The sequence below is a fragment of the Bidens hawaiensis genome, unplaced genomic scaffold, assembly GCF_021521415.1.
Source record: "Bidens hawaiensis isolate Kalapana, Puna unplaced genomic scaffold, B.hawaiensis_p1.1 tig00004242_1, whole genome shotgun sequence".
NCBI lineage: Eukaryota > Viridiplantae > Streptophyta > Magnoliopsida > Asterales > Asteraceae > Bidens > Bidens hawaiensis.
The window spans coordinates 647,667-674,402 of record NW_027491253.1 but is presented as its reverse complement, the minus strand read 5'-3'; the positions used below and the strand labels follow the sequence as shown (position 1 = coordinate 674,402).

At 35.7% G+C, this 26,736-nt stretch overlaps 1 protein-coding gene and 1 pseudogene across 2 annotated transcripts in view; both read left to right on the top strand.

Moving 5' to 3' along the window:
* The first annotated feature begins 7,026 nt into the window (after positions 1-7,026).
* LOC143625789 (mediator of RNA polymerase II transcription subunit 21-like) lies at positions 7,027-8,961 on the top strand. Its single transcript, XM_077096033.1, has 4 exons — positions 7,027-7,269; positions 7,557-7,634; positions 7,742-7,793; positions 8,759-8,961. The coding sequence occupies exons 1-4, from the start codon at positions 7,027-7,029 to the stop codon at positions 8,833-8,835; spliced, it is 450 nt and encodes a 149-aa protein (XP_076952148.1). The 3' UTR covers positions 8,836-8,961.
* Positions 8,962-10,133: 1,172 nt separating this feature from the next.
* LOC143625852 ((3S,6E)-nerolidol synthase 1-like) overlaps positions 10,134-26,736 on the top strand; it is a 29,000-nt pseudogene continuing 12,397 nt past the window's right edge. The window contains exons 1-2 of the transcript XR_013152334.1: positions 10,134-10,319; positions 24,054-24,333. The product of XR_013152334.1 is annotated as a (3S,6E)-nerolidol synthase 1-like (transcript). The remainder of the gene's footprint in view (positions 10,320-24,053; positions 24,334-26,736) is intronic.

Here is a 26,736-nt window from a genome sequence, read left to right as displayed (position 1 = left end):
AGGCTTTCATTATTCACATTGATGAATACATTGGTTTTAATCTTGATAAAACTAAGAAAACAATTAGAATTTTATTATTATTACGAAGTGAATACAAGTTTGATCCATAATCTCCCTCGATTACAAAGAACACAACATATAGATCCAATCAAAAGTTGAATCAGTTTACACGCCCTGATTCACACAATCAACACACAAGAATTTTATACAAACCGATTGGATCACCTGAGAGAGATGATGGATCTTGAACAGATTTCAAAACAAACTAACAGAATTGAAACGATGGATAAAAAAACGCGATGCCTCTCCAATGTGTCCAGATACTTTCTTTTATAACAAGCAGCGAAAGATGGGCTTTAAACAGCTCACATTCCAGCCCAGCAAGTCCACGCCTCTAATAGCCCACATCTCTTTGTTTAAACCATGTACAGAATCTCGGCCCATATCGTAAAATAACAAACATATTAGTAACAATAAAAATTGAAAGATATAAGATATAAAAAGTAAATACTTTTTAACATTTTAACAAATCTCCAGGCTCGGCCGATTTTATTTGTGTTCGTGAACCGTTCGTGAACACATTAATTTCCTTAACGAACGAACACGAACATAAAATCTCGTTCGGTAAGTGTTCGTGAACACATTATTTTCTTAACAAACGAACATTAACAAGTCCTTGTTCGTGTTCGTTCGGTTCGTTTGCAGTACAACTATATTTATTTAAAACAGGATGCCTTATCTATATTAAACAAATTAAAAAAATTAACAAGCAAACACAATGAATAAAACCTCACTTATAAAGTAAGGTACGTATATATGATGGCGAGATGAAAACAAAACTAATAAATATACTTCGGAAAACTATTTGGGACAGTATTGACAGATGCCTTTTATACTTTATTTACAAAATGCCTGTCGTAACACCAAAAAAGACACAATGGGACCATTAGCATCTACTATCATCACCTCTACACCCATTGGTTCAGTCGGTCGGTTACTTTGGCATACGTGGATTTAAAAGGAAAATGAAAATTAGCTTATGTGGCAATCAAGTTCGACCCTACCAACACAGCATTATTAATTGAGAACTCCCTTTCTTTTTATTAACTATTTTTCTTTTTTTGGAAGGATTAACTAAGTAACGTCGGTACTCTGTACGTGGCCCCCAATGGCTAAAGGTAGCCTAAGCCAGCTCCAAGTCTGGACAGACGGAGCCCCTAGCTGTCCACCTATTGAGGGATTCTCTGGATAAAACCCGACCCCCACGCCCGCCAAACGGCATGACAGCAAGGAGCCGGTAAAACCGGGTGAAATCAGGACTCGAACCCTGGCAAGCCAGGGTCATCCCTCGTATCTCCCGTATAAATTGGTGATAGTAAGGTTTGTCCCACTATCTCTCACTAGTAAAGTGAGTGTTCTACTACTACCGAGCCACATCCAATTAATGTCAAAGTTAGCGAATAATTAAATTTAAAATATAATTAATTTAAAACTTAAAACAAGTCATTCAATTCAGTGTCTGTTTTGGTATCGAACTAAATTTTACAGTTAATTTTATTGTTAATTAAATTTTTAATTTTAATCTATTTTTTATTTTTAATTGAATACCTCTTTTTATAATTTCTATTAAAATTTAAATTATATTTTATTATGAAGGATTTTGTTGGAAAAATTCCCAAAATAGCCCCTTTTAGAGAGAGAAGTCTCATTTTAACCCTTTTTTCCTCGAAATCTTTTATAATTTGGATTTGCAAGACGCTTTGGGAAAAGATAAAAATAAAGAGGGAGCATGCCAAATTTCGAAAGAAAGTCAGGTAAAAGACGAGATTTGGGGAAATAATGCCATGCAAGTCCAAATTATTTTGTAATCTTGGAGCAAAAGTCCATATTTTTGCAAATCTTTTTTATTCAAAAAACCGTCTTGAGATACTGTTTTTTTATGTTTCCTACCTTTCCCGTCCATATTTTCAAATTCTTAGAAAAATATATTTTTTATAATTATACCCCTTAACCACCACCACCACGTTAAACCACCACCACCTTGAACCACCACCATCACATCGGCCCCACCCCATCACCACCACCACCCCCACCCCCACCCCAATCATTAGCACAGAACTCTTACAAGATGGGTCTGAGATGGTTTCATATTGGCTGCCCGGGTTGGAGTTGCTAAGATTCCATTATTTGAGAAAATTTCATCTTATATATTTTATATTATGAAAGAATTAGATGGTATCTATCTACCTATTCTAATAAAGTAAAATAAATGTAGATACTTATTATATTTTGGTTAATTCTCATAATTTTTTTCCCTTCAAAACTATTGTGCCCTAATATATGTAATAAATCAATAATTATTCACTTTCCTTTTACACTATATTTATATAATATCTATATATTTTTATAAATATAAATATTAACATATTATTTTACTATATATTTCAAAATACTTGGTGAATTCCAAAAATCAACAACAAATCATGTTTCTCAAATGAAAATTGTTTCGGGTTTTTTATGGAAGTTAAATTTGATTTTATGGGTTAAAAGTTGATAAATAGATTGTTTGGTACAAGTTAACTACATTTAGGTCAAAATTTGTTATGAGTCAAAAATAAAAATTTTGAGTATTTTTAAAAGTTTGAGAATGCAAAATAGATTTATCGTCAAATTTGTTATGGGTTCAAAATGTTGACTTTAAAATGTCAAAAGTATGATCGTTAGAATTTTAAACATGATTCGGGTTTCAAGTTTATTATTAAGGGCATTTTTTGAAATAATCAAAAAGTTCGGGATCTAGCAAGTTGACTATTTTTCCCTCAACTATTAAAATTTAAGAAAAGATTGCGAACACTTTCGACTTGTCATCCCCATGCCTATCAATGCTTCTAACTTTTATCAAATTTGAAATATTTATGTTAACATTAATTTTTCCTTCAATGGTAATCAGAACGTTGTATGGGAAACATGTCACGCAAAACTATGCTCAAATGAAACAAAATATTCACAAAATTGAATGGGTTAACATGTTATTTTTTATGTTGTCGTTATAACAAAGTCGATAAGCCCTCTAAAACTTATCAAAAAATTTTTTATGGTGTAGCTTAGATAAACATAGTTCTTGAAAAACATCCATTGCTACAATTTAATATCATACTTTCCTTTGATGGATGGTAAATTGATAAATATATCAATAAAGGTAACGCCTCTTTTGTATTTAGGCTGGGTGGTTATAACTACTACCGTATGAAAATTTATTTCGAAATTGGTTCATAACCAAAATTCTTTCAATTATACAAATATGACATCAAGAATGAATTTTTCAATAGAAAAAAGCATTCTCGGATACGATTTTGCACATGTATTTTTTTTATTAAGTTCATTTAAAAAAAACATTTTGTGATATAAATAAAATCAATTTATGTACACATTATATAGATACAAGCATAGGTGTAATACATTATTTTTTCATATACGCCATGCAATTATTTGTTTTACTTATAATTTTATAATTTAAATTATCTCGTGTGTAATACGGGCTCTAAAACTAGTACATACTAAACAGCAGAATTCAAGAATAAAATATATGATCTATCTTCATAATGATTGAAGAAGGTATAATTACTTGGTAACCAATAACATACCCCCATTACGATTGACAGTAGTACTGTCCAGTGGAGAGGAGGTGATGGGGTGGGGTGGTGGTGGTGATAGTTAAAGGGTATAATTGTAAAAAATATATTTTTCTAAGAATTTGAAAATATGGACGGGAAAGGTAGGAAACATAAAAAAACAGTCTCTCAAGACGGTTTTTTGAATAAAAAAAATTTGGAAAAATATGGACTTTTGGTCAAATATTACAAAATAATTTGGACTTGCACAGCATTATTTCCCCAAATCTCGTCTTTTACCTGACTTTCTTTCGAAATTTGGTCTGATCCCTCTTTATTTTTATCTTTTCCCAAAGCGTCTTGCAAGTCCAAATTATAAAAGATTTTGAGGAAAAAATGGCTAAAATGGGACTTCTCTCTCTAAAAGTGGCTATTTTGAGAATTTTCTCGAGTTTGTTTGATTGGGTTGTTAATGTGAGTCAAAGTTATGGGTTTAGTTAGTTGTATAGGTGAAAGAGAGATAAATTAATATTTTAATGGATAGTTTGAATGGGTTGGATTATGAATGTGAGTATTCTTAGAAACCTTGCTAATTTGATTAACCCATTATGGATGCTAAGCTTCTAATGTTGATGATTATCCATAGTAGATCAATGTAATTATTCGATTTCGGTTATTATCTCTCTGTTTGTTTGATTGATTTTGCTCCATACATCTGTCTTGGTCCATAATTCAACAGTGAAGTTTTAAAAGTTTGGTGGACTCGAAACGCCAAAAATTGTGACTAATAAAAAAAAGGAAAAGAAATTGCTTTAAATCATTTAAGATTGCGAATAAATTTAAGGCTTATTGAATTTAAATAATTTCAAGTTTTCAACTTTTATTTTTTCTAACTAACAAAATGTTTACTATCACTTTCTAAGTTTTAATTCTTCTAACATTCTCAAACTAACAAGACCCTAACTCGTTAGTATTATTGGTGACGTAAGAATTTTTTAATAATAAAATAATTTTAAAAACATGTCGGTCTCACACCACCACTTTCTCTTTTCTCCACATAAAATCCTAAAAATTGTAACGACTGCCACCATCCTTGATAATCCGTTGGATTTGGTGTGATGTTCTTGTTGATGAGGTTGTCTTGTTAGTGACGCGACCTACAATTTTCTGGTGGTACGTCCATGGCGGTTTAAGGTAAGTAGTGGTGGTGGTGGCTACATGATGGTACGTCGATGACAAAAAAAAAATAAAATAAAAAACAAACAGGGGTGGGTGAAGGTGGGTGGTGGTGATTGTGGTAGAGGTGGCTAGTTGTGGATGGTGGTAACGATAATGGAGGTTAGGATTTTACGTCAAAGAAAGAGGAAGTTGCAATGTGGGACTCACATCTTTTTATTATTATTTCATAATTAAAAAAACTTGTCATGTCAATTAGGGTTGAGATATCGTGTATACCGATACACGATATGACACAAACATGAAACATGTATATTGTACATGACACAAAAACTTATCGTGTACATCTATCCTGAACCGGAACACGAACATGTTAATACCGGGTATACCCGATAAGATACGAACTTGCCAGATAATCTGAGAAGGTAGACCGGAGAATTGGAGATGTAGAGAGGTAGACTAGAGAATCGAAGGGATACGACTACCGGAGATGTGGAGGAAAACCACCGGACTGCTGGAGATCCAGAGATGGAGGATCAGAAAAGGGTTTGTGCGATACCTGCCTGATGTTGGATTGGAATGATGTGCGTTACGTTCAATTGTTTGGTATATAAATTTAGGGTTAACTATTTAGGGTATATAACATATTATATTATTATATACTTTTATTTATCAAAAATTTAATCAGATACTAACTAACGGGTGGTTAACAGGTAAACGAGTATTTGACCTGTTTAGACACAAAAATTAACAAGTCGATTCGTGTCTACCTGTTTAATACACAAAACATGTTAATTCCATACCCGATACTGATGGTTGGGTAAAAGTTAGTTTATTTTACATATTAATTAATTAGTTTTAGTTAAATAATCGAATGAACATTGGTACTTCAAGTATGTTTATGTGTTTTCAGGAACTTGGAACTATGGAGCTTAATGAGGATATTTACGGGCTTGGAATAAAGATCGAGAAGTGAGAGATTGGAAGTGCACGCATCACAAGGCAGTCAAGAAAAGAAAATAATTAAATCTGAAAAATTGCATCTTCGCGATACTCGAAGATGCAGGGGGACAACTTCGCGATACACGAAGTTGCAAGATTATGCCCCGACTATTTTGTCCTTCGCAATACGCGAAGAAGCTTGCCTGTCATCTTCGCGATACGCAAAGATGCTCAAAGTCGGCAAAAATTAGGGTTTGCCTTATTTAAACCCCTTAACTTTCCCATTCGGATTTTTACAACTTCCAGAGGCAAAAGAGGCTGTGTTGGGCGACTTTCTACCATTCCAAGGCTTCCGGTTCATCTTGGGTTTGCATGTTCATCAAGATAAGTGATATAATCGATATGTCAATGCTTGGCTAAGTTTTCGTGTTCATTCTAGGGTAGCTTTTGTGTATTTTAACTTCTGACCAGATTCATATGCTTAATGTTTATGAGCTTGATTGAGTTATTGCTTTGGTCTTGCTTAATTTTTGATTGATTATTTAAACAATTTGTGTTTGGGATTATTAATTAATACATTATTTGTTTGGTTGTGTTCATCAACATTTAGGGTTTAAGCTCTTGTGTCATTGACTAGTTATCATCAAATATTGTCTCTTAATTGGTTTTAACAAACATAAGTTGGTAATTAGGTAAACCGAGTTCAATTGTGTCATCAATTCGGTTAGGGTATCGTTTGACATCACAATCCAACTACTAGGTTTAGTAACTACTGCGTAATCAAGATAATTGAATCTGGGATTAAGTTGAATGTCACATTAACCGAACCCAGAATGAATACTTTTAATTAATATTGTTTACAAATCTTTTTAAGTAATTGTTAGTTTTAATCAATCTTTTTATAAAAACCGCTTGACATCGTCTGTCCGACTTAGTTGATAATTAAATTAGTAGTATTAAAATTAGCACTTTCCTTGAATCCATGTGGAATTATCCGTACTAGTTATAGGTATTTAAGTCCTTAATTAATTGTTTTTGAGTAGATCGCGACAGCCTACGTTAGATACCTATTAAAGTCTTTGTAGATTTACATTATGTATTCGGGTATCATGTAACGGAGTTTGACTGTGGTTAGCTTAGAAGTGTCGTAAAAAGTGGTGAGTGATTTTAGTGAAGATTGGATTATTTATTTAAATCTGATAATACATCCAAATCTTCACCCCCAATCCCAACAATTTGTTATCCGTGATTTGATTTCATTTTCATCTTCTATCAATCAAAGGCGTAAATTCAAAAGATGGACATAATATCACAATTACAGGAACAGGTCAACACCATCGCTGCAATCGCCTTCAATACCTTCGGCACCTTGCAACGAGACGCACCCCCAGTTCGTCTCTCTCCCAATTACCCCGAACCTCCTGCCGCCGCACCCGCACCCGCACCTACCGCCGCCGCTCCTAACCCTACCACCGAAAGTAATAATACATCCGAAACACCTAAGCTTCTCAGTGCTGAACTTGTTAAAGCTGCTAAACAGGTACCAATTGCTGAATTAATTCAGCCATTGTGTTTGGTATTGTTAAAGGGTTTGTTAGGGTAATTGATTGCAAATTGGTTATGCTAATGGGGGTGTTTGGGTGTGTCTTTGTGAAAGTGATTATTGGTAATTTAAGAACTATAATCAGTTAATCAAAAATAGAAATTATAATTGGTTTATTTAAACAGTCGAAATTAATTATTGCAAGTTTAAAACTGAAATAGTTAGTTTAAGGCACGTCCCTTGGGTTCATTGCGATTAACATTCACGCGCTGTACAATGTGTAGTTTGATGCATTGGTAGCTGCTCTTCCCTTTTCAGAAGGCGGTGAGGAAGCTCAGCTAAAACGAATTGCAGAACTTCAGGTACCCAATATGTTATACCGATAATAATGATAATTGATAACAAACTAAGTGACGGAGAATGAGTACAGATTGTGATATTACTAATAATAATGAACTTATGTGTGTAGGCTGAAAATGATCTTGTTGGCCAAGAACTACAAAAGCAACTTGAGGCTGCAGGTAAATTCAATATTGTTATATGTTTGGTTCACTTGATTTATTTCTGTTTTCCTTTATTTTCCAATGAATGTGGTGTTGATAGTTAGGTTTATTTCTTGGCTCAAGTTAAGAATTAAGAGTTATGTTTCAACTTTAGAAAATCAAATAGCTCATCTTTTAGTTAAAAGTTATGACAATTTTGAAGTTGTTTGCAACTAGATTACTTTTGGGAGAACTATGATGTGGTCTATGTAAATTGATTTGTGAAGTAAAATTTAGAGTTGATTACATGGATGGTCCGTGTGGCTTACTCGTATTGCAACTTTGGTGATCTCTACTGTTTGCACTTCACTCAAACGTTAACACAGGTGGTCCTTGGAGTGGATGGAAGTTAACTTTAATGTTAAATTGCTACAAATAGGTGTGCTCATGGTTGGAGTTTGATTTTTGTTTTTAATATTAAAGGGTAAAACATTCTTTTTACCAAAATTTAACAGAAAAGTTTCCGTTTATCCACTCAAATTACCATTTATTTTATGTTGAGTGAGTGATAGGGACCGCGGGTGTGATTTCTCAAAGTTAGAGACTAAAGTTGCAATATGGGCAAACCACGTGGCCATACGTGTAATTAACTCTGAAATTTAGGGAAAATATCGAGGTAGCAAATGCGTGGGTAGGGTGACGGGTCAAAATGCTGTAGAATTACAAAAACAGATTTCTCATTTTTCCAAAGTGATAATTTCTACTTTTTTGAATCAGATAATTAATTTACATGTGCACTCAATCATCAATATACTTTCATTGTTTCAAAATATGATTCTTTTGACCCTAAAAGTCAGAAAATGAGTCAAAATAGTTTTCTCAAATACTGCAAATTGAAACGTTATCACTCTTTTTTGTTCGTTTTTCGCTGTATGAGATACAATCTTCTTGCGTGATAGTATGCGATAAGTTTGGCTTGCTAATAATGGTATTGGTGATGCCAGAGAAGGAACTGAAGCAAGTGCAGGCATTGTTCAATGAAGCAGCAGATAATTGTCTCAACTTGAAGAAACCAGACTAATTGAATGGAATATGGATCATCTTTCTTTTGTATTGCTAAGATATATTGATTTTAAAATCCGATTAGATAGCCTGTTTTCATTGTATCTGCATGTTTTTCGGGTTATTTTAAAGATAAAAGTTACTTATTCTTGTTATTTGTCACATATTTTCGATTACTCTGCTGGATCTTCATTGTCGTTTTCTAACTTTGATTGAACATCATCGGTATGACATTGTTATTTGTTAACGGCGTTTTTTTGTTTTATAAATTGAAAAGCTTTTGGTATAAATTGATCTTAATTTCTGAATTTCTTTTCCTGATATGGCCGTTCGTTTAACTTTAACCGAACAAGTGATCGAACATAAACAACTAAACAAACGGGGTGTTATTGTTTGTGTTTGTTCGTTATGAAAATAAGTGTGTTCGTGTTATTCGTTTATGTTTGTTTGTTGATAAACAAACAGCTCACAAGCGTAACTAAAAATAGGTGAAGAACATAATTGAGTTAAAACAAGTTAAAAGCAAATATGAACAATAGTGTATCTAGAGCGAAATATATCTTGAGGTTTGAGATATGGAGTATAAGGAGGTGGACTCTAATGTAGGAGTGAATTATACAAAATCTCATATTTTTCCTATAATTTTGGTATGTGGAAAGATAAGTGAGGTGGATAGCAGTTGTATTTGCTAACTGCCAAAATACCTCAATAATTTACCCCTTTCTCTCTTGTCTGGGTTAGAACCAAGGCCCTATCACCTAACACTCACGTTTAGAAACTCGTGTATTATATGTGTTTAATGTATAAAGAAAAATTTTGAAAACTTAGAGTATTCACAATCCGTCCATCAAATTTAGTGAGTGTGGTTTTTTATAATATAGGGAGTGGTTTAGGGTGTTGTGAGTGAAGTAGGGAAAATGCAGTGATTTTTCTGTATATTTGAAAAGTTATTTTAACATCCTATAAATTTCTTAATATACTTTGTAAGTGGTTGTAAGTGAATGAGAGGAAAAAGGCAATGATAAAGATATAAAAAGTATTAGAAAATATAGTGTGTTTTAGTATAATTTTGAATTTGGAGATAGAGAAGGAATAAAATACTATTAGTAATGGAGACAATATTTTGTTATTCGCATGTGTATTGAGTGGGAATTTTATCAAATTTAGTAATGCTATCTATATCTGGTTGATAATCACTGGCAATCGTGTCAAATGCTCCTTCATTCAAATTATCCATGTGTTCCTTAAACATCGTATTATAAGTACCATAACATTCCTCTCGCAAAATATCAACCAACTTATTAGTGACATCACAAGATGTTGTCAGCAGTTACTTCACTTACTCACTACAAAACTGTTCCAAAACAACACTTAAATCATTCTCATCCTCATACAACACACATACAGAGCGTTACTACCTCAGATCGACTAAAATGGCGTTCAAGCGTCCCTTTAAAACGTGATCGTTTCTTTTGCAAGTGCGTCAGCAGACCGCTGCTGCAGGTACTTATCATTAATCTCTTGTAAATCTATAGTGAACAGCCGTAACATTTGAACTTTGAAGTTAACAATACTAATAGCAATAAAGGAAACTTATAAATAATTAGTTATTTAAAAGACCAATATTGATATGGGCACAAGGGGTGTTCATTGGATCGGAAAACTGGTTTTTCGGTTTATTTGGATTTCAAAATTTTAGGACCCCATCCAAAATCCAGTTCAGTCCAAATTAGGGACGTTCTTATCCAATCTGAATCCATCCGAATTCAATTAAGATTGAAATTGGATAAAACTTGAAATAAACCGAATAATAATATAAATACAAAACCTACAAACACAAAATAAAACAATACACAAACAAAAGTCTAATTAAATCCATCATAATTCTAAACATATAAAAAAAAATAAACAATATTTTCATCATATTTTTTCATATGGATGTTAAAGTGGATATGGATGTTAAAGTGGAATGATAGATTCAGGGAAGATAGATTCAGGGAAGATAGATGGTAATGGCCATAGACTGGATAACCAAATAATTCGAACTATCCGAAACTTTTTAAAACCATGTCCAAATCCGAATTAGTTTTTCGGATATTCGGATCAATTCGTATATCTGAACAAAAATTCAGATCAGTTTATTTGAGTTTTCAGTTTTTTTTCGAATTTCAGTTTTTCTGAACACCCCTAATGGACACCGTGAAACCACTTAGGTGCCCATTGAGCCCATCCGCTATATTTCTTCTACATAAGATACCGCCGCACAGTTCTATAATTTTTCGTATATTTATTGTACACCAAAATATGTGATTAAACGAAAAAAAAGGAAATTAGAAAAAGAAATCCGGTAATCCAACAACTCTAAGAAGGAAGACGCGTTACTATTGGCTTTCTAAATATGTGCAGATTAGAAATTGCGGTGTAGGTTTTCTGAATATGTGTATACTAGTTTGAGATTCGATTATTACACAAGTAATTGATGAAAATTTTTAACTTTGAACCTTAAGAAATATACAATCAGCAACAAAATTATCATATATTGTTAATACAAGTGCAACTTGCATTAAAATTACATGAATTACAAAAGAAACATTACACAAATATTTTATAAATAAGAAAAAATTTCCTTGTACACACATTTGTGGATGTATTGGTCAGATTATCTTGTTTATCAAGAATCAAAATCTTTAAAACATATTAATAAATATAATCTATGAATCGTTATATCTTAGAGTGGTCGAATTGGTATAATTTTACATATGGAGGTAGTCGTTGGCGGTTGGTTGGTTTGTTTATAAAAGTTTATCGTTCAAAAAAAATTATATATATGCAATCAAGTAATTTAAATATGTAAACACAAAGAAAGATAAATAATAAGTAAAGATAAATATAATAAGTACATAAAGATGTTTTAAAAATGTTACAATATGTTCAAATGAGAGTCAATTTCTTAGTATGAAAATGCGGATTTTTGTCGGTTGTAATCACAAATGAAACAACGTATTCGCTAAAATGATATTAGAAATGATCATAATGTTTTTCCATATTAGTTTGTAACCTAATAATTCAGGTACTAAAAAGGGACTTCAAAAAAGAGCATCTTACAAGTTTCAAGAATATGGTTCAATACAACTACAACAACTTGTCTATCCCTACAGCCAGGATTCAACATCTTTTGCATTTAATCAAGATAGATACAAATAATTGTAACATAATCCATATGTGACAAATAAAAACCCAAATTTATATAAAGAAGAAGAAGAAGAAGAAGAAAATAATAGTAATGGAATTGAATTTGCCTCGTGCCTTCAAAAGGCTTTCCATCTTGGCATGTTGCATACGTTTTTGTAGTAAGATATTAATATTAATTTTCAAAATGTTTATACTTACATATTCACTTTTTATTTATTTTAGTTCTTTAAATGCTTTTATATTAGGTTTTTACATTTATTTGGGCGTGTTAATCCGAAATAAATACCATTTATTGAAGATGAGTTAAAAAAGATGAGGAGTGGTGAGAGCTTCACAAATGTCAAAAAAGAGTATCCTTTTATTAGAGTAGTAAGATATTAATATTAATTTTCAAAATTTTTAAACTTACATATTCACTTTTCATTAAGTGTTTTAAATGATTTTATATTAGGTTTTAACATTTATTTGGACGGGTTAATCCGAAATAAATATCATTTATTGAATATGAGTTAAAAAAAGAGGAATACTGAGACCTTGATGATGTGCGTCGGATAACCCTATAATAATGACACTCACAACTAAGCTTTAAATATAAAACGAAAATCCTAAAACCACACACAACCGGCAAGTGTACCGATCGCAAGTAGTATAGACCTAGGAAGTCCGAGTATCGAACACGTGGACACGTAAGACGCTAACGATTACTAACCCTAGACAAGACCTACCTTAGAATAATATTTAATCGATTTTTGATTTTTAATTACTTAACTGAACTAACCTAACTGACTGACAAAACTTACCAAAAATAGAAAACTTAACGGGGAACTAACTGTGTTAACTTAGGATGAAGAAAAACGTCTACCTAGGTTTGAATCAAACTGTAGGCCTAACAAGCTAATGGATTGAATGATATCTAGACACCGGTACCTAAAGATGACACGACTAAGGATCGCTCGGGCTCACTGGATCACCTCTCGGTCTCACTCAATAAACCCTAACTACTCAAAATCGGCTAAAACGACCAAACCTGGTAACAATTTTTTTAACGTGTTCTAATGTTGACTCACCTCTCGGTCTCACCAACACTCGACCCTAATGACAATGAATACTACACAACCAAGGATAGAGGAACAATTCAACTTAAACCAAAATAGATCAACTAGTCGCTCAAAACACCTAAACCTGACAAGAAACGAACTCGCTCTCGCGCAATCCTTATTCTAGCATGCAAAGACAATGAGACAACCCTAACTTCCTATCACCTCTCGGTCTCAAAGAAGGTTTCTAACCGCCTACTTAATCCAATAAATCATGCAACAAAACCCTACGGTTGTACCTACCGCAAACAAACCCTAAACACAAAGTCTAGAATCAAAGAATGCACCGATCAATCAACACACAACTAATTAACCGACACACGGGGTTTATGCAATGAATCACCAAAATTTCCAGTCCTTAAACACAACCTATTTCATGTCTAAATCAAAATTTACATTAACAAATCAAGTCTATCAATCAAACAATCCATAAAACTCATCAGACACTAACAATTAACATCATTCCTAGGTAGAACTAACAAGATTAGCCTAGCATATTGTTTGGACAGCAGCTATTGATCAATAAAAACATCATATAAACCATTCCAATTATCATACCAATCATCCAATGATCAATACTAATCATAAACAATTCAATCTCTCAATCAAGTGCAAAACTAGTTAACAATTAAACAAGAGAATTAAAGTGTTGAACAATGAAATAAGTGAAAGGATATGGATGAATATGGGGCTGCTCCTTGCTGTCAAAACTGATGAGAAACGATCACCGACACTTGGTTCTTGCTCCTTCTTCCTTCCTTAGCCGCCAACACTTCAAACCCTAACCTTTTTCTTTTCTTCTTTCTCCTTTGCAGCTGCCGATCGCAACTTCTGCCTAGGGTTCTTTTTTTTATGTTATAATATTATGTAGAGAATGGCTTGTCCATGATGCATATGGGCAGGGCTTTGAGTGTTACTTGAAAACGTATGCGTAAAAAGCTCGCAAACTGCTCGAAAAGTCCGGTTTTTTTCTTTCTTTCACCCAAAACCTACAAGATTATTAAAACTAAGTAAAACCTATATAAAACAAGTAAAAATACATAAAATATAATATAATAATGTGGATAAAAGGTGTGGAAAATACGTTTGTTTTACAACACATCACTTGACAAGTGCCGAAAAGGAGTATCCTTTTGTTAGAGTAGTAAGATTAGAAAGTGAGGGGTAGGTAAGTAGGTTTCTTATGACCAATGGACATAGACAACTTCGGAATAGTGTTGGTCCTATATTGTGTGTACAAATTAAATAAGGGAAAACTATTTGACATAGACATCTTTGTCCAACAATTTAACGAGCATTCACAAAATATCAAGCAAAAATGAGTTGAAAAAATCTAATAGGACGCGTGTCATAACTTGGCTATGTTATGTTGGTGCTAAATGCCGAAGAGGAGGCACCATCTTTAGTGACGGATCTAGAAAAGAAATTCAAGGGTATCCAAAAAAGAAAATTGGGACCTAATGGTATCCTATTTTGTAAATGGTTTACAGCTAATCAATCAATTTTGAAAGTTGGGCACCAATATTGCCCAAGCGCTGCTGAAGGTGTGACACCTTTGGAGCTAGGCAGGAAAGGCCCCCGTAGCCCGTTTACCGACGCTTAAACACATCGGGAGCATTGTCCGCTTATGATCAAGGCCCACTGGTTTCGTCCTGCCTTGAACTTATCAGGCGAGCGGCAGCAACTCGTATTTAGCGATACGCTCGTCATGCAAGCACGACTAGTCATATACACCTTCCTTTCCCAATGAGGTCATGCCCTTTAAAACGAGCCTAACATACCCAAGCGTTCTAGCGCAAGCAAGCAAAATGATCACCAAACGTTTGGTATGTTACATTCTCCACCACCATTACCATGCACAACCTCGTGCATGTGTCACGCCACTACCTGGCACACCGAAGATCAGTGCTGGTCAACCAATTTAAGATATTTGGCTCCAATTCTTCATCTGTTTATGTGGTGGTCCCAGCATGCATCGACTATTCGCCTAGATTCCCATAATCCCTCCTATTGGCTGGTCTATTACTGTAACACCCCGGCTTTAAGCGGAATACGCCCGGGTGTAACGTACAGATCATTCAAAGCTCGTAACGCTATTAAAGCGAAAATAATTATATTTAATGCATTTCATATCATCAAAAGTACACATATTGTTCATAAATAAAAACAATAGATAACACTTCATTGAAAAGTAAACAAGTTCTTTATTTCAATTATCCTAAGGCAAACTAATGAACTTCGTCCTTAGCACACCATCGGTTTAACCTGTAACACGTTGAAAATAAGATATTTTGTCAACAATTAAGTTGGTGAGTTTTCATAAGTTTTTTTGTGTATACATATATATAGGAAACTCGCGACTCAACAATCGTAATGCAATAATTATTCAAGCGTAAAGTAAATGAAAGCAAGTAATGTCGTCCTCCTGTTCATTTAGCCGAAGCCGTTGAAGTCGGGGAAATGAGAACCACCTTACGTAAACAACCGAGGTCATAACGTTAGACGGCGCGGGTACGTCCCGTCGGACCTTCCCACTATGTGTATGCGTTTGCGTTTGCGTAACTTCCACCATAAAAAAAATAAACACATTGCAAGCAAGTTCACGTATAATTATAAACAATATGCACGAATAATATTAACATGTACGATGTAAGTGAATCGGTTTGTAAACAATCACATAACTAACGAAAGAAAAACTTGTAACGTGCTACCCCCAAAATATTATAAAACGTTAAAATGGGGTTATGAAGAACTCACTTGGAATAAGGAATAAGGTACGAGAAGACGGTAAAGGTTAGAGCAAGCTAGTTGGTCCCGCGATAATTCCCGACAATTTGTCCTAATGATACACATTCGAAAAGAACCATCCTTCTTTTTAACGAAAATAACAGGTGCGCCCCAAGGTGACGAACTTGGGCGGATGAAACCCTTGCTGGAGAGTTCTTGAAGTTGACTCGCCAGTTCTTGCATTTCCGAAGGTGCGAGACGATAAGGAGCTTTGGTTAAACGAAGTCCAATTTCTTGGTCATATCGTTAACGAAAAAGGCATTCATGTCGACCCCGTTAAAATCAAAGCTGTTAAAAACTGGAAGACTCCGACTTCACCCACGGAAGTTCGATCCTTTCTTGGTCTTGCCGGTTATTACCTGTAAGGCCCCGTTACCGGTAGCCCTACTTTAGCGTCGGATTTACTCATAAACACAGTTCTTGCAATCAGAGTTAATTAAAACTTTCGCGGAAACGTTTACTTGAAGCATTCGTTACAAAACATTCAATCTCTTCTCCGATACTATAAAACAAATCATTATATTTAAAACATCTTTTCTTCCATCTTAAGATGCCAGCCGTTCAATCCATGCCATGTGCCATCCTCATGCTAGTTCTTTGGTCTGATCACCTGCGTGCATACTAAAAGTCAGCTACGCTGAGTGAGTTCTAGTTAATCAAGCAACTTATCATACAACCACTACATGCATCATATACGTATCCGCAGACACGTAGTCCACTATCTAACCTGCTTACCTTACCACTTAGCCTCTTATTTACACCTACCACCTTGCCACTTTAATAACGTATAACGTTATGCCACTTTGCCACTTTAATAACGTATAACGTTATGCCACTTTGCCACTTTGCCGCTTTAATAACGTAGTCACGTATAGGCTGACCCTACCACGTACTATCGTCGTGCCACTAACACTCTTACTACACTCTTGCCACTTCTAACACGCTCTACCTCTACTTGTCTACAACATGCTTCATATCATTTACATAATAAGCAAGTCACATCATAGCATTCATACACATTAATAACCACTTGGCAATCACTATCCTTGGCGATGCGTGCAATATCCGAAGATCGTTCACGCACCAACAAGTATTATATAATAGCTACATCGTATAACATCTATAGCATACACTTACCACTTAAGGTAAGTGTATTCACACTTCACATCGAGTATGCACACAGCACCGAAAACATAACAAGGAAATGGGGCTAGAAACTCACCTGAACTCTGCTTCTTCCTCCGATAGTTGTAAATCCCTTCTTTAACTGAGTTCGGCTGACTGTATAAGTTACACGTATCAATACTCGCCTGATTTAATCTGGTGGCCTAGTATTAGATTACTTTTACTTATCGTTTTAATTTATTTTCTAATCGAACTTGACTCTAGGCGAAGTTAAACCTTAGGCGAACTTAGCTTTAGGCGAAGTTAAACCTTAGGCGAACTTAGCTTTAGGCGAAGTTGTCATCAGGCGAACTTAGCTTTAGGCGAAGTTGTCATCAGGCGAACTTAGCTTTTAGGCGAAGTTGTCATCAGGCGAACTTAGCTTTTAGGCGAAGTTGTCATCAGGCGAACTTAGCTTTTAGGCGAAGTTGTCATCAGGCGAACTTAGCTTTTAGGCGAAGTTGTCATCAGGCGAACTTAGCTTTGCAGGCGAAGTTCATCAGGCGAACTTAGCTTGCAGGCGAAGTTGTCGGCTGCAGCTACTGTTCGTCCTTAATCATCTTCGTTTCTTAACCAAATAACTCGATTTAGGTATCCACGGAATCGTCTGACCAGCGCCTACAAACCCCAACCATCAAATCGGCCTAACATCGATTTTAAGGGGTGCGATTTAGGCATATAGGTTACGGGTTCTTTTATCAATCGATTAACCCATCAAATCTTAACCATTTTCAGTAAGTTTAGCTTTGTAGGATTCGTTTTTACCATACAAACACCGATCTATCATTTCTATACTAATCCAAACCTAAACGAACATGTTCTCGATATAAACGTACCGTAAATGAGTCGAACTACGAACATGTAACATCCTAAAATTTATAATGTTGAATAAAGAAAGTTATGTTTAGTGATTTCACGTTTTAGTTATTTAATGTCGAGTAAGGAACGGGTCATGGGCTTAGATTACGTAAGATGGGTTAAATGAGAATGGGCCTTGGGTCCGTGGGCTTATAAATACCCATCCCAAGCCCAAGATATCATTTTATTTCCATCTTTCTCTTTTACACACTCAAAAGCACACACATAACCGACCGAGATCCGAAGTCGAGACCCGAGATTTTGCTGGTAGATCTGAGTTGGAAAGGTAAGAACTAATCCCGCAAAGCTAATATTACTGAAAATGGTTAGGATTTGACGGGTTAATCGGACCCGAAACACAACTGCCCAAATCGGACCCCTAAAACGTCGATTTTAGGCCGATTTGATGGTTGGGATTTGTAGGCGCCGATCATACGATTCCGTGGGTACCAAAATCGAGTTATTTGGCTAAGAAACGAAGGAGTTATGGGCAAACAGATCTGCAGCGCGACAACTTCGCCTTCATCTGGGCAACTTCGCCTTCAAGCGATGAACTTCGCCTGCAAGCTAAGTTCGTCTGATGAACTTCGCCTGCAAGCCAAGTTCGCCTGATGATAAGTTCGCCTGAAGCCAAGTTCGCCTGATGGCAACTTCGCTGAAATGGTAACTTCGCCTAAATGGTAACTTCGCCTAAAAGCCAAGTTCGCCTGAGGTTTAACTTCGCCTAAAAGCCAAGTTCGCCTAAGGTTTAACTTCGCCTAAAAGCCAAGTTCGCCTAAGGTTTAACTTCGCCTGAAGCCAAGTTCGCCTAAGGTTTAACTTCGCCTGAAGCCAAGTTCGCCTAAGGTTTAACTTCGCCTAAAGTGAAGTTCGCTTAGAAAATAAATTAAAAACCTAATGGAAAATGTGTTAAGGCAGTTATCGAAAATAAAATTTTTCCAAGCTGACCTGGCAGCTTAACCCCAGCCAGGGGCTCTGCCCCTTGGACCCCGCTAGGGGCTGCCGCCCCTAGAACCCCGCTGCCAGGGGCGCTGCCCCCGGACCCCCGTTCGTTGTGGGTCATTTATAGATAGAAATACAAAGCGTGTAGTAGTAGTTAATTGATATGTGTAAATATTATACAGTTAGCCGAGCCCAGTTAAAGAAAGGAATTACGATCAACGGCGAGCGTAACAGGATCCAGGTGAGTTTCTAGCCCCATTCCTTGTTATGTTTTCGGGGCTGTGTGCATACTTGATGTGTTGTTAATACATTTATCCTAAGTGATAAGTGTATGCCATATGTGATATATGTGATATGTATGAATGATTGCTTGATGGTACGTGAACGATCTTCGGATATTGCACGTACTGTCAGGTTGTAACGTTATAAATATGGCAAGTATGATATGTATGTTTACGTGTATGAACGTAATAAAGTTAATAAAAGAAGGAAATGACGGTTGTATGGTTGTATGGTTACGAAAAGGGTACCAAGCCCTAATAATACTCGAGGTATGTTGCATGGTTGTATGGTAACGAAGAGGAAACTGAACCCTACTAATATTCGAAAGCAAGGGACCAGACCCTTATAATATCTGTGATGTTAGGGACCAGACCCTTATAATATCTGTGATGTTAGGGACCAGACCCTTACAATATCTGTGATGTTAGGGACCAGACCCTTATAATATCTGTGATGTTAGGGACCAGACCCTTACAATATCTGTGATGTTAGGGACCAGACCCTTATAATATCTGTGATGTTAGGGACCAGACCCTTATAATATCTGTGAGGTTATAGGGCGAAAGGCTCTTTAAAACGTATGATTATGAATGTAAAGAAAGTATGTAAGTAAGAAAGAAAGTATGTAAGTAAGAATGAAGGTATGAGTACTTATGTGTGTATAAAAGAAAGTTATGAGGTTAAGTACGTATGTATGTAAGAAGGTGTTGTATAGTATTGTATGATTAACTAGAACTCACTCAGCGTAGCTGACTTTTAGTATGCACGCAGGTGAGTAGGATGAGACAGCTGACTTGAGTGGAGGACACATGGTAGAAGACTAAAGCCTGGCATCTGAAGATCTGATATGTTTTATAAGTTATGTTTTGATTTTGAAAGACAAGAGGAATGTTTTAAGACATGATTATGAATCGATATGTAATGTTTTATGAAAGTTTAATATTCCGCGTAAAGTTTTTAATTAACTCTGATATTTAGAACTGTGTTTATGAGTAAATCCAACACGAAAGTAGGGTTACCGGTAACGGGGCCTTACAGAACACGAGCTGGTTTTGTTGCTTTGGTTCGTCACGACGATCTAGCACCAACGAGCTCGGGTCCTTGCCTTTGGATCTTGGTTCGGGTTGTGTGTGTTTTGGAGTGTGTAGAGATTAGGATGGATAAATGGATGGAATGGAAAGGATTGGGGTTTAAGGGGGTATTTATACTCCCTTAAGCCCATGGACCGAAGGCCCATATTTCCTTTTGGTCCATATCTAATCCCATCTAATTATCCTACTAAGTCTTCATATTTTGCTATTATTATTATCGTTCCACTAACTCGTTTATTTCACCCAACAAAATAATATATTAAATATTACTTTAGAAATTTCGGGATGTTACATTATCGCCGTTTCATTTTGAACTTTTCCAAGGTTGCTTTACCTCTCACCGCCTTAACTCATAAGAGTAAACCTTATGAGTGGGGGACTAAGCAAGTTGAAGCTTTCCAAACCTTAAAGCGTATGCTTTGCGACGCTCCTATCCTAGCCCTTCCCGAAGGAAACGGAGATTTCGTTGTCTATTGTGATGCCTCGAATCAAGGTCTCGGTTGCGTTCTCATGCAACGAGGCAAGGTTATCGCCTATGCATCACGACAACTTAAGGTTCACGAGAAGAATTATACGACACACGACCTTGAGCTTGGTGCTGTTGTATTCGCGTTGAAAATATGGAGGCACTATTTGTATGGAACGAAATGTGTGGTATTCACCGACCACAAGAGCCTCCAACATATTTTCGACCAAAAGGATTTAAATATGAGGCAACGAAGATGGGCCGAAGTCCTTAGCGACTACGATTGCGAAATACGTTACCATCCCGGTAAAGCAAACGTAGTGGCTGATGCCCTTAGTCGCAAGACCCATGTTAAGAGCATTCTTCTCCAAAGCGTTGTTATTCCAACCGACCTTCAACTACGTATCTTCGAAGCCCAACACATCTCGGTCACTGAAGGCAATATGTACAAAGAGATGTCGTGTGGTGCTGAACTCCAACTCGAAACCAAGCGTGATGGTTTGCTTTACTTTCTCAATCGCCTTTGGGTCCCAGATCGTGACAATCTTCGCACAGTTATCATGGACGAAGCTCACAAGTCACGATATTCTGTCCACCCCGGTGCAGATAAGATGTATTTCGACCTTCGAACTACTTTCTGGTGGCCCGGTATGAAGAAAGATATCGCTATCTACGTCGGGAAATGTCTAACATGTGCCAAAGTAAAAGCCGAGCATCAAAAGCCTTCTATAAAACATAACTAATACGTTAACGACCCCAAATCCGTTGCAAACCCATCTCTATGTGTTTTGTTCATTTAGTTCGTTAAGTAATTAGTTATGTTTTATAGATTTTTGATAAAGGTGTCATCAAATTCTATTAATTTTAACGAAGGGTTATATTTATTTATTAAAGAAAAACATTTACAATATAAATACCGTCTTATCTATGAAGACATTTTAGGTGCTAGTTTAACGAAGTTCCATTTAAAAGGATAAGAAACACATTTATTATTATTATTATTATTATTATTATTATTATTATTATTATTATTATTATTATTGTTTAGGTAAAAATAAATATATATAGATATAAAAGATTATACATGTTTATATATTTAAATATATGAATTTGAAATTTTATTATAGAAGTTTATCAGGGTTCGGTTTGCTTAAACGAGTATTAACAATATAGTTTTAAATGTAAATATAGTTTTTATATTAATTAAAACCAAATAATGATAATAAAAAAATAAAACAAAAACCGGACCAGGGGAGGGTCGAACCTGCGCCCCTGGCCGGGTCTCATGTTTAAGGTGGTATGCACTGGCCATCTGTGCCAGTGTCTAACTTGTTAATAAAAACAGAAACAAATACATATAACCAGATATGCAAACAAGCCCCCAAATCATATAAACCCTAATTTGAAATCGGATCTTATACCCTCTGTCAATCAAAATTGACAAAGGGGTTTTGAAGAGGGTTAAATCGCGATCATAATGCACGTTACAATTACCTGAAATGGTTACAGATTGTATGAGAACGGCGAGTTAGGGTTTCGGCTTGATGAAGAACTTAAACGTGGTCAAGAGCTATAACAATGATGCAATTAGGATAGGGTTTTGTTTCGTGATAGTGAGACAATGGTGTGGTGTTTCGTTAATTGGATTTTAGGCTCGTATTTGTAGGCTAACAAGATCAAAACTGATCCGCGTCCTATGTTTATGCGATTTTGATTATATTAACTTGATTGACGGACTGTTACACCATGTATATGATGATTATGATTCGCAGAGATTACGGATTCGTTTAATTGGCTTGATAATTGGCATAAACGAAGCAAAACTGATGGGGGGGGGGGGGGGGGGCTGCGAGATCGATGGGGAGAGGAAGAAAGGGGGGAAAAAGATTTTGGTTATTTTGCAATATAGTCCTTGTTGTTTGGGTTGGGTCCAGTAACTGATTAAACTGAAGTTATATAATTGATATTCAAACGATATATGAAAATGTTAACGCGTAAAACATAATAAAGACAAAATCGTGTGACATAATAATACTTTGACGTAATAAATAAGATCCGGTTACAAGACGGGTAATAAAACAAATACATTTATTAAACGGAAAACAAAAAAGACGAATGTCACAATTACTCTCTCTGGCGATCAATTCTAACTCCAAACAACGACCAAGTTTCCCTTACGATCGTTCAAGTTAGATTATCAGGCACCATATTCCCAAGGCGCTGATAGGTCGTAGTGAAATTTCGGCTTTCACTTGCAAATGTGTCACATTTTTAGGTTCCAATATGTCACTTTCAGTTTTTTCATGGCTCTTAAGGACCATAGGTGTCGGTTTTAAGGCACTGACATAACAAAAACTTGAACATGCCCACCTGGTCTTGAACTTTGTTTCTAGTAACTAAACACAAGAACATCCCGAGAATGATCTGTGTACTTTCAAGTGCCTTTGTGACAATACACCATCAAGTGACATTTCCTTCTGACCGCATCAACATCCCATACAACTAACACAAGCCACCCCTCAAACTTCATCATCGAGTCGGCGTCCCATTCCACCAACACACAAGCAAGTCTTCTGGTTTAGGAAACTTCGATCAAGCTCCAACCACAAATGGGTAGCCTTCTCTTTAAGATCATCTTGAGATTCAATCACGTCCCAATTTGCCTGAGTATCGTACCGTTCTGATACAACTTGTCAAGGAGCAATCCTTAGATGCCCCATGCGGCGTTTGAACGCCAGCTAATCCATCCACTTATGAATAGTGTCCACTGGTTTTGTCCTACCTTGGACTCATCAGATGAGCAACAACAACTCACAATCAGCAATGTGTTCATCGTGCTAGCACGACTAAGCCATTAATTCAATGTCCATGACCCAACCAATAATAAGGATTCATCGAAGAGTCTACAACCATGTCAAAATGGTTTTAAATGCAAGAGCAAGTCAAGTCAAATATGCATAATTAAAGGGTTCAACTTTAGACTCCGTAAATGTTTCCCATGCATGACATCAGTTTATCTTTAATGCTCTTATTTGTTATCAGCAATTTTCTTTAGTATTTATAGTCTTGTAATATGAACTAGATAAAACATGGATGAATAAAAATGCCGTACTCTCTTCTTTAATCTATTATTTTCTTGGAGAGTGGTTAACTGGTTATCTCGAATCAACCATAAATCATGCCCGATGAAGTCCGAGACTAGCGCAGCAAACACAAGCGTTTTAGCACAAGCAAGCAAAACGATCATAAAATATTTGGTCCATTAAAGCTGGCAGGCAACACAATATGCACCAACCTCTAGAATTTCATAACTGTTTATATAAATGTTTTTTAAACTGTTTCCAAATCTGCATTGCAGCGTACGCCCGAAGACACTGATGTAAAGCATGCAAAATTGGTAGAAGTTGTTCGGGAATTAATCATCAATGATACTAATGATGTTAAATTTTATGATTTGTTAATGGTAGATACTCTTGAACGGCTAGGACTTGATTATCTCTACGAAGATGAGATCAATCTAATTCTTGAACAGTGTCACGTTCAGTTGATTAACAAAGATTTACTTCAACCTCCAAATCTTTATGAGGTCTCCCTGTGTTTTCGAAACTTAAGGCAGAATGGTTATCGCGTCTGTGCAGGTTGAATTCTTAGAACTCTTTTATATTTTTTAAGGGGAATTTTCCAAACTAGCCATTTTTGACCAATGATGACCGTCGTTCGAGTCATGCAAAAAACCTAATTAACCTAAGTAGATAGGGTAAGTAGGGTGTCGAACACGAGGAGTATGTGGTCATTGTGAAGTGAAATCAATTCCTAACATTATGAAGTAGTTCAATTAAAGTGCTGATCACACTAGCAAATAGTTTGTGTTTTATAATAAGCAAACAAGTAATCAAGTATTCAATCAATTAACAAAGACAAATCACACCCAAAAATTCAAGTAAGCAAACTAACAGCAAACTCATGCACATAACAGATAAACTATCCTGTGTCAACTACAGACTAACTAACCGGTTAAACCTTAGGCATCCACGCTCGCTAACACACGGCACGGGTTATCAAACGGTCCCTGCCAGTGTGACTCAACTAAGGGCAAACGTATGCTTTCACACAATTAACGAGTCAAAACAATCCTATAAGCAATTATCATAGCAACTGGCACACTAATCGTTCTGATCGAAATAAACCTAAACTGACGTTGTGCACAATAATACTAGGCATCAATACTCATAGATTAACATCAAGATAATTGCAATCAATCGTTCTAGTACATGAGAAAATAACTGAAAGATTACAAACTATACATCCCGGGTATGACTCAAAGGATCTAGCCGTGTCCCGGCATCTCTTGGTCGTCGATTACAATGTTATGGATCATATTTATGGCCTTGAGATGATTGGAAGTGATGGTAGGCTGCTCTCCTTCTATAAAAGTGCTCTGGAAACTGAATGGAACTGAATGGAATCGATTAGGTTCGTCAAAACATGTTTTAAACAAAAACCCTAACTTTCCCGTTTTTGGGAACCATCGCGCAGCGCCATGGTCCAGGAAACGTGATGGTCCAAAATAACTTCATATTTGGATTCCTCTCACCGAGAAACCCAAAATTCATATATTATGGGTCCCGTAACTCATTTTCTAGCCCAGGATATGCTCATTTTTCTTCCTAATCGCTTTTTGTGAACCCATCTTGTTCAGTTTTAGCATCGGCTTTAGGTTTCTCATCCAAACTCCTCCCGAATCCTTCTAAAACTTCCTAAGACTTCAATTTATGCTCTGGTATTCCCGAGATATCATTCCATGCTCGTACAAGTTTCTAATTTAGCATCTTTAACGATCAATGACCTGAAATACAAAAGCACGTATGAAGTACGAAAGTTCTAATAATATACTAAATAAAACTACATAATTAACACACTAATATATATATATACAAAATACCCGAACATCACATCCCCACACTTATCTTTTGCTTGCCCTCTTGCAAAACTCTAAAGCAAACATCAACCTCCATCTTAGGTATATCAATTATCACCATTAATACTAGCAAGGTTTAAGGTAATACCCAGTTTTCCAGACTGACACTTTCTAGATTGACAACCCACAAATAAAGTTAATGTTACAATAAAACTCTAGAATCGCCCAGACTAGTGTACTTTGTTTCCGGTTAGGGCATACATGTTCACACCCCTCACACTATCAACACTCATCTCGATTTAATATTTGGACTAGCAAAAGATGTGCTAGTATATGTCTTTTCCCTCAAAATACCTAACATGAGTTACAACTTAATACGCTTGCAGGTCAGTTTTATCTCCACCCATTAACCACCGGTTGTATATATACTTGGACTAAGGTTTTGCTGAGGCTTAGGTTTGGGTGCAGATCAGGCTTATTTAGTGACTCAGGTGGATGAAACCCAGTTAAACAAACCAATATATAGACTCACGAATACAAACGAACTAATTACACAATCAACCGCTATTTACATACTCAACTGCTAATAACAACTGAAATACTAAACTGATAACTTCTTTTTGTCTTTTTGCTGATTTTTCGATATATATATATATATATTGACATCAATAACTAATAATTACAACTCAGAACTTTACAACTTTATAACTCGTCTGACTAAGTACAACTCGAAATATATACGACTCGATAACGAACTGGATTTCATCACACGGGTTAAAATAAAATAACGGCCAAGGCTGAAATGGTATGTAATGTTTGGTTTTATCAAATGAAAATGGAATATGGTCCAAACGGGCTCCTAAGGGATAATCTCGGGTAAGGAATTTATTTAGTGAGGAAATATGTACGGAACGGGTTTTCTAAAGTCCTAATCTCCATACAGGTGGTGGTATTAAGATCTCGAAAAACATGTGACAAGCAAGTTCTAATTCTGTAAAACATACCGGTTTCCCTCAATAAATGACAAGACATGTTTTATATTTACTATATAATATGTGTATTGAGTATAGGGGCTAATCTCACAATATGTCTGGAAATAAAGGCTACCGATATGAAACATGTA

Coding starts and splice junctions, on each gene's coding strand:
- LOC143625789 (XM_077096033.1), top strand. CDS start 7,027: ATGGACATAATATCACAATTACAGGAACAGGTCAACACCATCGCTGCA. Junction 7,270..7,556: donor TTGTTAAAGCTGCTAAACAG/GTACCAATTGCT, acceptor TACAATGTGTAG/TTTGATGCATTGGTAGCTGC. Junction 7,794..8,758: donor AAAGCAACTTGAGGCTGCAG/GTAAATTCAATA, acceptor TGGTGATGCCAG/AGAAGGAACTGAAGCAAGTG.